This window comes from Oryctolagus cuniculus, chromosome 18 (genome assembly GCF_964237555.1).
Source record: "Oryctolagus cuniculus chromosome 18, mOryCun1.1, whole genome shotgun sequence".
Classification (NCBI taxonomy): Eukaryota; Metazoa; Chordata; class Mammalia; order Lagomorpha; family Leporidae; genus Oryctolagus; species Oryctolagus cuniculus.
Window position 1 is genome coordinate 7,558,958 of NC_091449.1, and position 16,022 is coordinate 7,574,979.

Below are 16,022 nucleotides of genomic sequence, written 5' to 3' on the forward strand. Positions count from 1 at the left end.
TGCCAGCCAGAGCCGGTCAGCAGCCTCCTGGTTAGCTGGTTACACTGTTAGCTGCTTAACCAGCTAGTCACCAGCTCAGCCGGTCAGCCTGCAAGCCGCTCACGGGGCTGGCCAGGGGCAAGACTGGTGGAACTCAGACAGCTCGGGCTGTAGGTGTGGGTGTGGTCACCGCCCGCCGGCTCCAGGTGCCACGCTCGCAGTGCAGGGGAGGGCGGTGGGTGGCCGGCCTGGAGCCGAACAACCGGTTTGCTGGGTGTCAGCCCTGCCCGCCTGGAAGGGCTGCTCCTAGCGCCGTCGCCGTCGGAGGGCGCGGCGGCCCGACCACATTCCCTGGGAGGGTATCTCATGGCTGCTGGCGCCCCGGGCCCCCACTTCTGGCTGGCGGAGGAGCCCCCTCCCCACGCCGGCCGCACCGGGCTGCCCGGGTGACCCCTGGAGTGGGAACCTGAGCTGGCCGTAAGTGGCCAGGGTGGCCCGGGACGCTGGCCCGGCCCTCGGGGCTCTGCAGGCGGACCCGCCCCACCTCTTGGGTTTCCACTCCCTGCCTGGTTACAAAGGCTGTGGGGATTAAGGGAGATAATGAACAAAAACCCAGCCAAGCAAGGTGGGGCCCACACAGCCACGCACTCCAAATAAGGTCCCAGGACGCTCACGTCCGTCCCCCCCCGGCTCCCACTTAGCCGCTGAGCGCGCCGGCCTCCCGGGGCTGGGAGGCAGCCGTCGCGTTCCCTGGCTGTACGGGACCTGCACAAAAGACGGCCTCCTCCGGGCTCCAGGCTCCAGCTCTGAAAGGGGGGTGGGGGGGGGGGGCTGAGTGACACTGTCGCACTGTGCCACTCAGAGCCTGGCACGCCACGAGTGGGCCCCTCTCACCACACATGTCCCAGTGAAGGGACGGAGACCCCAGCAGCCCACAGGCAACACACTTCCAGTTGCAGCCCAGCAGTCTGTCAGTCAGTCAACAAACCCGCACCAAGCACAGGTCCTCAGACAGGCAGCCGGCATCCGCTGGCCGAGAGGCTTGGGCGAGCAACCTTTCTGGGTCTCATTGTCCTCATCTGCTGGGGACAGCACAGCCTTTCCCTCGGGGTGGCCCGGAGCCATCCACAAGTTCACGAAGCACCCTCCGGGCTTAGCGTGGCCCCGAAACCCTGGGCGCGCTCTGTGGGAAAGAGGCGTTGACCCCCCCCAGCCTCCCGCTGGGTCACCTTTTGGGTGATCAGCAAGATGGTACTGGGGCCAAGCTCAGATTGCCAGCAGGCGCCCACCACCTGCTTACGGTTGCGACTGAGGGCCTGCTCGCTGTTTCTCTGGGCTCCTGGAATCTTCTACCTCACTTTCATCCTTAGGCCGCCATTTTCCGGCTCTCGGGCCCCCGCCTTAGCCCAGGCCCCACTCTCTGCCCCTCCGAACTTCCTAAATAATCTGCTGCTGTATGGCCGGGGCCTGAGTCGGTAGCCAGACTGCGCTGGGCTTCGCCAGCTCCCAGCTGTGGCTTCGTCGCCCAAGTCCCACCCAAGGCTCAGTTCCCCCACCAGCAGATGCTGTGAGGGTCTGGGGTGTTCACGGACAGGGAAGAGTGCGTGGTGGGTGCTGTGGGCGCTGTGGGCGCTGTGGGATTGCCCTGGCCTCCGGCGAGCCCCAGGAAAAGGAGCGGACATAGCCCCCTGGCCAGGGCTTGCACAGGCACGCGTGGACTCAGGCTAGCGCAGCCGGGAGAAGGCGCCAGCCCCGCTCAGGGTCAGACAGCCCTGGGTTCAAATCCCACCGCTGCCGTGCAAGCCGAGGGGTCCCGAGCCAGCCCACGGCTCCTCCCAGACGGGAGCCAGACTTGGTGGCAATGTCCCGATCCTGCGCTTGCTGACTCTGCAGACCCCAGCGGCCTGGCTTCAGGTCCCGGCATGACTCCCTCCTGAGCCCAGGTCACCTACCATCCCAGGGGACATCAGCGGCCCCTGGCCCCCGAGGGGAGCGGACAGCTCCCACACAGCGCTGAGAACAGCGGCGCTGACCGTAAGTGCCCTGTAAATATTTGCTGGCCCCCATCACTCTCACCGTTGTCGACATTCCTGTCAGCCTCTCTAACCCTGTTGACTCTCACGCTGAATGGAATGCATCGCCCGTTGGCAGCCCACTGGCGTCACCCTGGGCGCCGGATGGAGACGCCAGTGCCTGTGTCACAGCCCCGGACAGCTTGCTGCCGGCTGCTGCGGGATGTGGCCCCGGCGTGTTCTGGAAACATTCCCCAGATGGCTGCGGCATGAAGTCAGGGCTTAGAATCGCTGCTCTACGAGCGTGGGGCGGACAGCCACGCTTCCACACGCCACCAAGGCCACCCTCACGGTCAGCAACCCCATCTTCATCTCCAGACTAGGGGTCTGCCAGGTCCAACCGGGTGACTGACAGGGCCGGCGTGCGGCGCAGCGGGTAAAGCCACCACCTGCAGTGCCGGCATCCCATATGGGCACCGGTTCGAGTCCCGGCTGCTCCACTTCAGATCCGGCTCCCTGCTAATGTGCCTGGGAAGGCAGCAGGAGATGGTCCACGTCCCTGGGTCCGTACACCCATGTGGGAGACCTGGAGGAAGCTCTGGCTTCAGCCTGGCCCACCCCCCCAAAAAAATTCATGGGGAAAAAAAGGGCCTTGACCTCTCTGTGTCTTGGTTTATCTGTAAAATGGGGACCAGATGCTTCCCAGGTGTGGAATTCTTTGGAAACAATGTGCTTTAGAAAACTTAAAAGAGTGCATAGCAGGGGCCAGCACTGACACAGAGGGTAAAGCCATGGCCTGCAGTGCCATCATCCCATATGCGCACCGGTTCAAGTCCCGGCTGCTCCACTTCCCATCCAGCTCCCCGCTGATGTGCCTGGGAAAGCAGCGGAAGATGGCCCAAGGGCTTGGACCCCTGCACCCATGGAGTAAGGTAGAAGCAGCTCCTGGCTCCCGGCTTCGGCTCAGCCCAGCTCCAGCTGTTGCGGCCATCCGGGGAGTGAACCAGTGGATGGAAGACCTCGCTCTCTGACTCTCCCTATCTCTGTTATTCTGCCTTTCAAATACATATAAATCTCAAAAATAAAATAAAATAAAATAAGGTAAAATAAAAGAGTGCTTAGTAAACGCTTAATAAATGTACGTTTGTATTACTATTAGCTCTCTGGCCTCAGTGGTCTCTTCTGTATAATGGGGATAATAGACTCTACCTCACCCAGCTGAGACGAGAGGGTTGGAAGGCAGGGGACGCTCCTGGTTCTCATGGCTGCCACAGACCCCCGCCCCGCCCTTCTCAAAGCCCTTGGGATGAGCTGTACCTGAGAAACCAGCGTGCTCACGTGCGTGGGGAGATCATACAGGGCACCCCCGCCCCGAGTCTGAGAATGCCCTAGCCAGCCAGTAACTGACAACTTGGCAACTCAGCACGGGAAGAGCCACACAGCTCGGGGCGGTCCCGTGGGCTCCGGGGGGCTGCTGACCGCCCCCGCTGCCCAGCCCAGCAGGAGGCCACGGCTCGGGGCGGTCCCGTGGGCTCCGGGGGGCTGCTGACCGCCCCCGCTGCCCCGCCCAGCAGGAGGCCATGGCTCAGGGCGGTCCCGTGGGCTCCGGGGGGCTGCTGACCGCCCCAGCTGCCCCGCCCGGCAGGAGGCCACGGCTCGGGGCGGTCCCGTGGGCTCCGGGGGGCTGCTGCTGACCGCCCATTTGCCCCGCCCAGCAGGAGGCCACAGCTTGGGGTGGTCCCGTGGGCTCCGGGGGGGGCTGCAGACCGCCCCCGCTGCCCCGCCCGGCAGGAGGCCACTCACGTAGATGAGGCCCGAGTAGTAGCGCTCTCGGAGGTTGTGCAGGACGGAGGCCTCGTTCAGGCAGGTCAGCTCGGCCATGTCCTCCGCCTTGCTGAACTTGGGCGGGTTCATGCGCTGGATCTGGTCCCGGGGCAGCCGCAGCCGCCGCCCGCTCTCCGCCAGCTCCACCTCGGCCTCCTCCTCACCCTCGTCCCGCAGCGCCGCGGCCTCGAACCCATGGAGCTCCGAAGGCACCCACACGAGGCGCCGGGCCGTCCACTCCACCTGCGGGGAGGTGCCGGAGCTGCCGGGGCCGCCGCCCACGCCGGGAGAGTGGGGCGCAAACAGGTACGGCTGGGCCGCCTCCGGCACTGGACCCGGCCTGGGGGTCGCCTTCCGCCCGGGCACCGACAAGGTCACTGCCGCCATGGCCTGCTGGGGGGGACAGAGAAAGAGGCAGACGTCAGGGGGGGCTCCATCCCTGGTGACCCGCGTCCCCCTGCCTTCCTCCCCAGACCTATGGGTGCACGAGCTCAGCGTGGCGAGACGGGAATGGGCGACACAGGGAGAATCCCCACCCACCCAGGGGAAGCCGCTCACGTCCTAGCCCCCGGCCCCGGGCCAGCGCCATGGCCAGGTACCGGCAGCTGGGCATTTGAAATGTGGCCAGTACTTCTGAGGAAGTGATTCCATTTTTATTCCATTTTAACTAAATTTAAATCCAAACAGATCCGTCTGGCTGGGGCTGGTGTTGTGCCTACAGAGCCGGCATCCTGTATGGGCGCCAGCTCCAGTCCCGGCTGCCCCACTTCCGACCCAGCTCCCTGCTAATGGCCTGGGAAGGCAGCGGAAGACGGACGAGTGCTTGGGCCCCTGCACCCACGCGGGAGACCCGGATGGAGCCCCAGACACCTGGCTTCCGGCCTCCTAGTCCTGCCATTGAGGATCCTTAAAAAGATCCGTTTGGCAACCGTGCACTTGAATGGAGCGGGGGTCAGAGACACACGGATTTCAAAGCTGTCGGGAAGCCGGTGTTTTGGATATGCTGGGTTAACTGCAGGATGTCATTAGCATCCACACCCCTGCTCCTTGAGTTCTCCCTTTTAATGTGGTTCCTGGAGCGCCTGGAATGACACACCGGCCTTCATCCTGTTTCTACTGGACGGAGCTGCTCCGGGATAGACAGAAAGATAAGCGAGGGAATTACATGGTGCGTCAGCTGGGGATCAGCACCCCGGGGAGAAGGCAGGTGTGGGAGGGGTCAGGGCGGGGGGGCCAGGGAAGGCGTCTCGGATGTGGCCTCCAATACAGGCTCAGGGGGATGAAGCGAGCAGGCAGGGGGTGTGGGCAGCAAAGCCCCCACTCCAGAGAGTGAGTGCAAAGGCCCAGGGGCAGAGTGGCTCTGTGCACGCGCCAGTGCGGGCGGCCACCGTGGCTGGGGCTCGGTGATCCAGGGGAGAGGGGCAGGAGCTGTAGCTCAGCCTTGGGGCCTGTGACTGGATTCTGCTACTCAGCTGCCCTGACACCTGGGCACACCTGCCCTTACCCACAGACCCCCAGACTCGTCTCTGGACGGGGCTCCCTCCTCCACAACCGGCCTGCATCCCCCTCCAGGACCCGGCTCTGCTCCGACGGGCTGGGGGTCCTGGCCGGTGGGTGGAGCCTGCCCTGCTCCCAGACAATCAAAGGTGGGGGGCTCCACCCTGCCCCCCGGGGCGCCACGCACAGAGGGGCGGGAGCAGCTCCCAGGCAGCCTGGGCAGCGCCAGGACAATGCCCGCCCGCAGCCTGTCCCCGCCTCAGTGGCCCGTGTCACTGTCGCCCACACCGGACACCGGATGCTTCCGCCTCCCTGCCCCCCACCCCCTGGGAGAAGCCCTGCAGACACCCAGCTCCCTGGTGTGGCCCCAACACCCTCAGCTCCCCGCATGCACACTCACAGGCGCCCTCTCCTCACACCCCCGCCAGCGGTCCGGGCTGCCCCGGACTCCCTAGAGCTCTTGGATCTCAAACCCCGGTCCCTGCGCCCGGAGAGGAGCCGGCGACCCTCTGCCCCACAGGCCCCAAATCCACAGGGCTCACCCCAGCCCACTTGGTCTGCCCAGAGCCGAACTCCATCCGTGGGACTTTACCCCCACCCCACCCACTTCCTCGCAGCCCCGTGGCCTTTGACCAGGAAGGGTTTGGGAGTTTCGGCAGTCGCTCAGCCCTGTGCCTCCTCTCCCTGGAGCCAGGAGTCCAGGCCCCGCCCCTCCTCCCTGGGACCACAAGGGCGAGGCCCCCACCTCACAGCAGAGGGACTGAGGGGAGGCCGCTGCGCTGAGGGTGGCCACAGCCCACCCCCCCTACCTCCCCACCCCCCGTGGGCTCACAGCCCTGGCTCCAAGGGTGAGCCCGCCCCGCCCCGCCCCACCCCGCCCCAGTGGCAGGAAGGCTCTGCCAGGGCTCATTACTGTCACCTGCCCAGGGCGGGGCGGGCACCGCTGGGCTTGAAAAGGAAAGGCAGCAGGGAGCCGCCCGAGGCAGGGGCCGGGGCCTCCCATCCAGGCCTCTGACCTCAGCCTGCTGCTGATTCCAGAGGGCAGGGCCCCCCTCCTCCCGCAGACGCAGGGGTCCAGCCCCTGCCTCCTCCTTCAGACCCAGGGGTCCAGCCCCAGCCCCTCCTCCCTCAGACCCAGGGGTCCAGCCCCAGCCCTCCTCCCTCAGACCCAGGGGTCCAGCTCCAGTCCCTCCTCCCCCAGACCCAGGGGTCCAGGCCCCCAGCCCTCTTCCCTCAAACCCAGGGGTCCCTCCCTCAGATCCAGGGGTCCAGCCCCTGCCTCCTCCCTCAGACCCAGGGGTCCAGGCCCAGCCCCTCCTCCCTCAGACCCAGGAGTCCAGCCCCAGCCCTCCTCCCTCAGACCCAGGGGTCCAGCCCAGTCCCCCTCCCTAGACCCAGAGGTCCAGCCCCAGCCCCTCCTCTCTCAGACCCAGGAGTCCAGCCCCTGCCTCCTCCCTCAGAACCAGGGGTCCAGCCCCTGCCTCCTCCCTCAGATCCAGGGGTCCAGGCCCAGCCCCTCCTCTCTCAGACCCAGGGGTCCAGCCCCAGCCCCTCCTCTCTCAGACCCAGGGGTCCAGCCCCAGCCCCTCCTCTCTCAGACCCAGGGGTCCAGCCCCCGCCTCCTCCCTCAGACCCTGGGGTCCAGCCCCCGCCCCTCCTCTCTCAGACCCAGGGGTCCAGCCCCAATCCCACCTCTCTCAGACCCAGGGGTCCAGCCCCAGCCCTCCTCCCTCAGATCCAGGGGTCCAGCCCCAGCCCCTCCTCCCTCAGACCCAGGGGTCCAGCCCCCGCCCCTCCTCCCTCAGACCCAGGGGTCCAGCCCTTGCCTCCTCCCTCAGACCCAGGGGTCCAGCCCCAGCCCCTCCTCCCTCAGACCCAGGGGTCCAGCCCCAGCCCCTCCTCCCTCAGACCCAGGGTCAGCCCCAGCCCTCCTCCCTCAGACCCAGGGGTCCAGCCCCAGCCCCTCCTCCCTCAGACCCAGGGTCAGCCCCGCCCTCCCTCCCAGACCCAGGATGTGCACCGCGGCTCGGGTCCTTTCTTTCCTCCTAACCCGGGAGCCCGGCTCGCGGGTCTTCCTGAGGCCGGGGGTACCGGCCACAGCGCCGGTCCCCAGACCCAGGAGTCCTCTCGGCCGGTCCCTGGCGCCAGGATCGCCCCTCCCCCCGACCCCGCGGACCCTTGGGGTTACCTGGGGACGCCGGCCGGAGCAGGGAGATGGGGAGGGGGCACGGGAATCCCCGCGCCGCTTCAGAGCCCTCAGGTGCGACTACCTCCGCGGTCCTGCGTGGGGCGGGGCCGCGTCGCCTTACGGGGCGGGAGCCGGCTCTGACGTCACCCGGCACCTGCCGGGCTCGGGGAGGGGCGGGGCCTGGAGCCCAAGGGCCTTTGACAGGAGGAGGGGGAGGAGCCGGCGGCCAGGTGGGCGGCGGCGGTGCCAGGGGCTGCCCTCCCCCTCCTCCCGGTGGGCAAAGGTCAGCGACCCACGCGTGCGCGAGGATCCAGCTGAGGACTCCCGGGGTTCGGATGCCCTGCAGCGGCCCTTGAAATGAAGAAGCCAACGCGGAGAAGAATTCTGCTTCGCCATTTAGTCTCTCGGGGCCTCAGTCTTCCCAGCCCGGAAATGGGACGCCGCCTCCACAGTGTCACATTCCAGCCTCCCGTACTCTGGCCTCGTGGCGCGGAGGAGGAAGACCGGAACGCGCGCACCTGCTGCGTGCCCCGTGCTTTTCCGGCTGTAACTCCCAGAGCGGCTCCAGCCGTCAGGGACGTCTCCATTTCCCAGGTGGGGAAACTGAGGCATGGAGCACAGAAGCAGGCGCCCAGGGTCGCGCACGCAGCACTCCCGCCGGTCCAGAGAGAGACTTAGGGGGGCGGCCACCGCCGCGGGGTGTACAGGGTTAGAGGACCCGAGGGAAAACTGGCTCTGAACTCTGCTTCCCCCACGCCTCCCCCGCGGCCAGCGCCTCGGGCCAGGCTCAGTGTTTCTGGTCTGTGAAATGGGTACAGCATAACTCGCCCCGAGTGTTAACACGATTACGAAACGGTTTCGGCATAAACGTGAAAGCGCCCAAGTACCTTCCCGGGGGCCCAGAAACGTCTCCCCCTGCCCTCTGCCTCCGCCGGCCGGGACCCCCCTTCTCCCGCCCCCGAATCTGCAGGGGGCGGCCGGGGCCTCTGCCATCATGAAGGCGATGACTCAGGGATTAAAGTCTCCCGGGTCCCAAAGACAGCCTCGGCGGCCCCTTCCGCGGCTCAGGCCCGGGGCAGCGGCGAGGACCCCGACCCGGCCCCGCACCCGGCGGGAACCGGGCCAAGCCGGGGCGGGGGGCGGAGGTGCTGACGCGCCGCCCCCGCCCCCGCGGCGCCCCGGCGCGCGCCCAAGGTGAGCGGCGGCGCCCGCGCCCCGGCCCCGGCCCCGGCCGTCCGCGCCGGCCTCCGCGGCCGCGTCGCAGCCCCCAGCCTCTCGTCTCCCCGCGGCCAGTCTTGCTCCGCCACCTCAGCCGGGCTGCCGGCCCCCGGGCACTCACCGGCTTCCAGAGCCGTCCGGAGGCCTCGGCCTGTGCAGAAAGAGGGGCGGGCCGGCCAAGACGACCCCGCCCCCGCGAGCACAGGCGGGACCAATCGGTGCCCGCTGCGGCAAGCTACGGCCCCGCCCATGGGGAGCGGCAACCGCCAATCAAAAGGAGCGGCTGGTGGGCAGGGCCAATGAGAAGTTGCTGCAGGGTGCCAGCCGTGGGAAAAGAACCCGGCCGGAGCGCCGAGCCGGGCGGCGCGGTCGTGGGTGGGACCCGAGCCCTGACGGGCGGCCGGCGCGACCAATGACGAGGCGCGGGGGGCGCCCAGGGGCAGTCGGCCCCAGGGGCCCGGGGTGAATGGGCCGCTTTGTGCGCCGGGCTTGAATGGGGAGCTTTGTGAGCGCCGGCGTGGAGGGGGGCGGCTGGAGGCCGGAATGCCTCGGTCCCCGGGGGAGCCGGCGGGCTGGACGGCCGGGAGAGAGAATTCGCTTTTGTCGAACGCCGGCCGCGTCCCGGGCAGGCTCCCAGGTGTGGGCGGTGACAGCGCCAGGAGCGAGGATGCGCGTGCATGGAGTGCCCGGTGTGTGTACCTGCGTGGTCTCACCCAGGAAAGCCCTGGCAGTTGGTGCTATTAGGAGCGTCACGCTCGGATGAGGTCAGCCCACGCTGGGCCGGGCGCCAGGGCCGGCCCATGGCAGTGTCCGGAGCGGGTGCTAGGAACACGCAGACGAACCAGGGATAAAGATGGCGATGGGGATACAGACGGGGAGGGCAGGAAGCGGTGGTCCCGGGCAACTCGGCTTCTCTGTTCAGAACCTTCCATTTCGCCCAATAAAAGTCCCGCCCTGCGCCGTAGCCACAGCCCATTGCCCCTTCTGGTCTCACCCCCTCCCTGCCCCATCACTTGGGCTCCCAGCTGCCCTTTGACCCCTGCCGCACCCCACCCCTGCCTTCCATGGTTTCCGCCACCTGCTCCTCCCCCCAGGAGCCCTGTTCTCCCAGGTTTACCACAGAGTGAGGCCACCTCCCTCCACCATCCTGGATTCTGCTCCTGCCAATGGTTTCCTGCTAAATCTCCAGGGCCTGGTATGCAGTGGGGGTTTAATAATGTTTGCTGTATAGGCAGCAACAAGTCCTTGTATGATGTGGATTAAACGGATTGGTGTATACAAAAAATTCTGGCACTGGGAAAAAGGTTAAAGAGGCAAGCCGTGGTAATTATCGTGACGGGTGTTACCTGTGGTCCTACTAAGAGCAGGCAGGAGGGACCTCCCTGTGGGAGGAGCAGAGAAAGGGGGCAGGGAAAGATGGGGAGTCAGAGACCGAGCTGGGTGTGGAGGGCTCGAGGGCAGCAGTGGCAGCTCCCAGCACGAAGCGCTGAGACAGCCGACGCCACCTCCCACCTTGCAGATGGGAAAACTGAGGCCAGGAGAAGGAGAGCCTGTGGCGATGCCTCAGCTTGTGTCGTGCCAAGAGCGTGACTGGCGCCATCTCAGCCATCGTGTGCCGGCCCGGAGCGCTCGGGAGCCACTGCCGGAATCCGCAGGCCAGATCGGGGCTCGTGCGCTGTCGTCCAAGGCAGAGCCAGGGCTCTTATCACCCTGCTTGGGGTGTTCTCCACAGTGAGATGCAGAGACCAGACGGTGAGGACAACGAGAGCTGTTCGTGGAGTGTTGATTGCGTGCTGGACATTGTGCCCTCGGAAGGCACTAACTCATCACATTCACTTTACAACCCTGTGATGGTACCTTTGTTTCCTCTGTTTTATGGATAGGAGACGCAGCTCAGAGACAGGAGAAATCAGTGCCTCAGGGCACCAGGGGAGAGTGTGGACGGGCAGGGGAGAGTGTGGACGGGCAGGGGAGAGTGTGGATGGGCAGGGGAGAGTGTGGACGGGCGGGGGAGAGTGTGGACGGGCGGGGGAGAGTGTGGACAGGGAGGGGAGAGTGTGGATGGGCAGGGGAGAGTGTGGACAGGGAGGGGAGAGTGTGGACGGGCAGGGGAGAGTGTGGACGGGCGGGGGAGAGTGTGGACAGGGAGGGGAGAGTGTGGACAGGGAGGGGAGAGTGTGGATGGGCAGGGGAGAGTGTGGACGGGCAGGGGAGAGTGTGGACGGGCGGGGGAGAGTGTGGACGGGCGGGGGAGAGTGTGAACAGGGAGGGGAGAGTGTGGACAGGGAGGGGAGAGTGTGGATGGGCAGGGGAGAGTGTGGACAGGGAGGGGAGAGTGTGGACGGGCAGGGGAGAGTGTGGACAGGCAGGGGAGAGTGTGGACAGGCAGGGGAGAGTGTGGACAGGGAGGGAAGAGTGTGGACAGGGAGGGGAGATTGTGGACAGGGAGGGGAGAGTGTGGACGGGCAGGGGAGAGTGTGGACGGGCGGGGGAGAGTGTGGACGGGCAGGGGAGAGTGTGGACGGGCAGGGGAGAGCGTGGACGGGCGGGGGAGAGTGTGGACAGGGAGGGGAGAGTGTGGACAGGGAGGGGAGAGTGTGGACAGGCAGGGGAGAGTGTGGACGGGCAGGGGAGAGTGTGGACGGGCGGGGGAGAGTGTGGACGGGCAGGGGAGAGTGTGGACGGGCAGGGGAGAGCGTGGACGGGCGGGGGAGAGTGTGGACAGGGAGGGGAGAGTGTGGACAGGGAGGGGAGAGTGTGGACAGGCAGGGGAGAGTGTGGATGGGCAGGGGAGAGTGTGGACGGGCGGGGGAGAGTGTGGACAGGGAGGCGAGAGTGTGGATGGGCAGGGGAGAGTGTGGACAGGGAGGGGAGAGTGTGGACGGGCAGGGGAGAGTGTGGACGGGCGGGGGAGAGTGTGGACAGGGAGGGGAGAGTGTGGACAGGGAGGGGAGAGTGTGGACGGGCGGGGGAGAGTGTGGACAGGGAGGGGAGAGTGTGGACAGGGAGGGGAGAGTGTGGATGGGCAGGGGAGAGTGTGGACGGGCAGGGGAGAGTGTGGACGGGCGGGGGAGAGTGTGGACGGGCAGGGGAGAGTGTGGACAGGCAGGGGAGAGTGTGGACGGGAATGCAACAGTTTCACTCCAGGAAGAAGCCTCTGGCACCCACATTCCAACCACAATCTGCCTGGCAACTGGTGATGTCATCAACCCCACCCAGGACTAAATCTACCTGGCAACTGGTGATGTCATCGCTCGCAATCTGCAGGGACTAAGTCCTGCTCTCTCTGGGGTAACAGTATCATGACCGATACTCCTGATAACGAGCTGCCTTTGCAGAGGGCAGCCTGCCCGCCGTGCTGAGAACTTGCGCAGCTGCTGGTGTTTACTGAGTGCTTTCTCTGCACCAGGCACAGTGTCCCGCCTTCTATCGACATCCTCCCGGTAACCCTAAATGGTGTTAACATCACACCCATTGTACAGATGAAGAACCTGAGGCACAGGTAGAAAGCGGCAGAGCCTAGATCCGAATGCAGCGTAGCCCGGCTCCCAAGCTCGGGCTACAGATCGCTCCAGGAAGCCACCAGAGAAAGGCTGAGAGCCCAGAGACCACAGCTGGGGTGGCACCGCACAGCCTCTGTGCCCTGCACCTGTCCTCTCCCAAGCCCGCCAGAGAGGGTCTTCAAGGTAAAGCCCACACTCATTCCCCTGGGGGCCGAGGCCTCCCCATGGCCGCTGTCTCTGCAGCCCAGCACTAGGGTCATCAGCTGTCGGCGACAAAGGTGCCGGACTGACCGCAGTGGAGAGGTGCTCGGGAAGGGGGGGCTGGGATGCCGGGCTGGGTGTGTCTGGGGAGAGCGAGGCAGGAATGTGTGAGCTTTCGGAGTCTCGGGAGGATCCAGGTTGCAGGCACGGATCGGAGCATGCAGAATCTGAGCGAGGGCGGCACGGACAGGGACACGGGGGGGGGGGGGGGAGCCAGCAGGGGGCCAAGATGATAGGCGGAAAGGAAAGGGTGGGGCTGCAAGGGGAGGATCCAGGGAGGCAGGGACAGGGCTGCTTTGCGGAGAATAGGAGAGTCTGGGGGGATGTTTTTGAGCAAGAGGGGGGCAGCTTGCGTGCCTGGTGTGTGGCGGGAGAGGGACGGGGAGAGAGGCCGCAGGGCCCCGCATCGGTCCTGCCTGCCGCCCTCCTGGGCACCTCCCGCTGGCAAAGGCTTGCATGCCTGGTGTTTATTTTTGGTCACTGAGTTGTTGTTTGCCTGCATGTGACTCGGAACTGGACTGCGCTTGGGGACAAGAGCGAGCCAGTGGCCTCGTGTGGGTCCCAGAAGAGTGGCAGGCTCAGTCCTGTGAGAACAGATATTCGCTGAGTGCCTACTACGTGCCCAGCGCTGTTCCGGGCCACTCGGCGGAGGCTGCATACGAGAAGCCGGACAGCAAGTGCAGCCAGCTGCGTGGCCGGTCTGGGCTCCACGTGTCGCAGCCAGGGCCCATGGGTAAACGAATGGGGAGGGTGTGTGCCGATAAAACTTTATTCACACACACAGGGAGAATGGGGCTCCTGGGCAGCCGTTAGCAGACCCACTTTAGACACTGGGGAGAGCGAGGTGCAAAGACGGAGTCCCGGCTCCCAAGAACACTCAGGTGCCAGTCTGCTCCCTCCCAGCTCCCATCACAAAGCCTTCAGTGTGTCCACGAGCTCCTGTACAGTGTGTTCTCTCCACCCTCGCCGCCCATCTCCTCTCCCTCCCTCACTCCACTCTAGACACGCTGGCCTCCTCCGTGCTGCCCAAACGCAGCAGGCTTAGCCCCGCCTCGGGACCTTTGCACGTGCCATTCTCTGCACCTGGACCACTGCTTCCCTAGGTGCAAGGCCACGCCCTCACGTCCTTCCAGCCTTGCTCAACTATCACCTCTTCAGTGAGGCTCTCCCGGGGCCCCGGTCCCCCGATGCCCTTCGCCCTGTCCTGTGCATTCCTCTGCCCCGGCTCTCGCTGTCTTCCAGCAGAGCCGAGCGGAGGGGGTTCTTTTAAACAGTGGTCAGGGAGAGTTCTCCAAGGAGGGGGCGGTGGGAGGGAGCAGGTGACAGGTGACAGTGATGGACAAGGAAGTGACTAGACGGGCATGTGACAGACGAGTGGGCACACGGATGAATGAGGCAGCATTTGGCTGCTGGATTAATGAATGGATGAGGAAACAGACGACTCAGTGAATAAGTAAGTTGGCGGACTGATGAAGGAATCAGTCAACGCATAAGGACAAGGATACACGAACATGGAGATGGACAGACGACACGCAGGTGGACGCATGGATGAGTGAGTTGCTGAAAGGGTGAGTGGATGGGTGGATGGATGGATGGATGGGTGGATGGGTGGGTGGATGGATGGATGGTGGATGGGTGGATAGGTGGGTAGGTGGGTAGGTGGATGGATGGGTGGGTGGGTAGATGGATGGATGGGTGGGTGGATGGATGATGGATGGTGGATGGGTGGATGGATGGGTAGGTGGATAGGTGGGTAGGTGGGTGGGTGATGGTTGAGTAGATGGATGGTTGAGTAGATGGATAGATGATGGATGGGTGGATGGGTGATGGTTGAGTGGATGGATGGTGGATGGGTGGATAGGTGGGTGGGTGGATGGATGACAGAGACGAGTGGACAGGTGAGTGGATGGATTGTTTGATAAGTGGTCTTACATGCGTCTGGGTCTTTGCACGTCCTGTGCCTTCTGCCTGTTGCTCCCCCTTCCCGGCTCTCCACACCAGGGAACTCCAGCTCAGCTTCGGGACGCCCCAGGACAGAGTAGAGAGGGCTCCCCGCTGCCCCCTGCCATGGTGTGCTCCCTCTCCTACTGACGCTCTGACCGCTGGGCTGGAGTCCTCTGTCCACCAGCCCCTGTGCACAGCAGCCGCCCCTCTGGGCTCCTGCGTCCATGCCATGTGCGTGTCCCCAGCCTGACCCAGCACAGGGCTGGCACGCGGGGTGGGGAGGTGTCCAGAGAGGCACGCGTTCCCATGAGTGAGGATGAAGTGCGTCTCTGAGCGGAGACACAGGTCTCTGACATCCTTGCGGTCTGCATGGTGTGCGGAGTGTGTCAGGGTGGACAGCTCAGCGGCCACTCTGTTCCTCTCACTCGCACTGGCCCCTGGCATTGCATCACTCAGCTGACCAGCTTGCAGGCCAGAGGACGGGGCCGAGTCTGACCCATCCCTGGGGCCGGTTGTTCTGTAAAGACCGGAATCAGACTCAGCTTAGGTTCCTCAGATCTCCTAGCCCAGCACCTGGGGCACACAGAGGCCTCAGGGAGCGGGGTTGACCGAGAAAACGAATGGAAGCATGGTTTCTGTACTGAGTGAGCTCCTACTCATGCTTCAAAACCCAACTCAAAAAACAAACAGAAAGAAGCACATGTGACTCCAAGGGCCAGGACTGTAACAGCAGGTAAAGCCACAGCCTGCAGTGCCGGCATCCCATGCGGGCGCTGCTCCACTCCTGATATAGATCCCTGATGATGGCCTGGGAAAAGCAGCTGAAGACGGCCCCGCACGAAGCTCCACGCTCCTGCTTCAGCCTGGCCCAGCCCTGGCTGATGTGGCCATTTGGGGAGTGAACCAGTGGACGAAAGCTCGCTCGCTCTCGCTCTCTCTCTCTCTCCTCTCTCTGGAACTCTCCCTTTCGAATAAAATAAATCTTTTAAAAATAAATCAACGGGCTGTGCCTTTGTGGTTGAGTTATAGACGCCAGGGGCTTCCATTGTGCTGGGCGCTGTGCGTCTCTGTGAGCTGACAAAGCCAGTTGCCACCTGGGGAGGCTCATGTGACAAGAAACTGAGGGTGGCCCCCGAGCAGCAGCCCCGGGAACCGAGCCCTGCCCACAACCGTGTGAGCCTGGAAACCAATTCTCTTCCCCACCTGAGCCTGGAGCTGAGACCACAGCCCAGCCAACCCCCTTATAGCTTGTGAGACCCGAGGCAGGGGACTGCCACTGCTGTTTTGACAACATGACTTCTTTGAAGTAAAGCTATTTTAGTTACACACAGAAAGAGAAGAAATCAAACAACAGAGCAACATTTCCACGGACCAACTCCCTCCACCCCACAGCACCTGCCTGATGCACCCTGAGAGAATTTTGCTGTGGGCTTTTCTTTCTTTCTTTTTTTTTTTTTTATTTGATAGAGTTAGACAGTGAGAGAGAGAGAGAGAAAGGTCTTCCTTCCTTTGGTTCACCCCCCAAATGGCCGCTACGGCCGGCACTGCACCAATCCGGAGCCAGGAGCCAGGTGCTTCTCCTGGTCTCCCATGCGG

At 64.7% G+C, this 16,022-nt stretch overlaps 1 protein-coding gene across 9 annotated transcripts in view; it reads right to left on the reverse strand.

The window, feature by feature from the left end:
* MYH14 (myosin heavy chain 14) overlaps nt 1-16,022 on the reverse strand; it is a 71,443-nt gene that overhangs the window by 52,528 nt on the left and 2,893 nt on the right. For 2 of the 9 annotated variants that reach the window (XM_070063017.1, XM_070063014.1), the window contains exons 1-2: nt 8,840-8,971; nt 3,795-4,208 (exon numbers count right to left, since the gene is read on the reverse strand). In XM_070063017.1, the coding sequence (XP_069919118.1) occupies nt 3,795-4,202 (408 nt within the window). In that variant the 5' untranslated portion in view covers nt 4,203-4,208; nt 8,840-8,971. Of the gene's footprint in view, nt 1-3,794; nt 4,209-7,500; nt 7,640-8,839; nt 8,972-16,022 lie in introns of those variants that run through there. The other 7 variants (XM_070063018.1, XM_070063015.1, XM_070063012.1 and 4 more) reach the window with 5 other exon arrangements.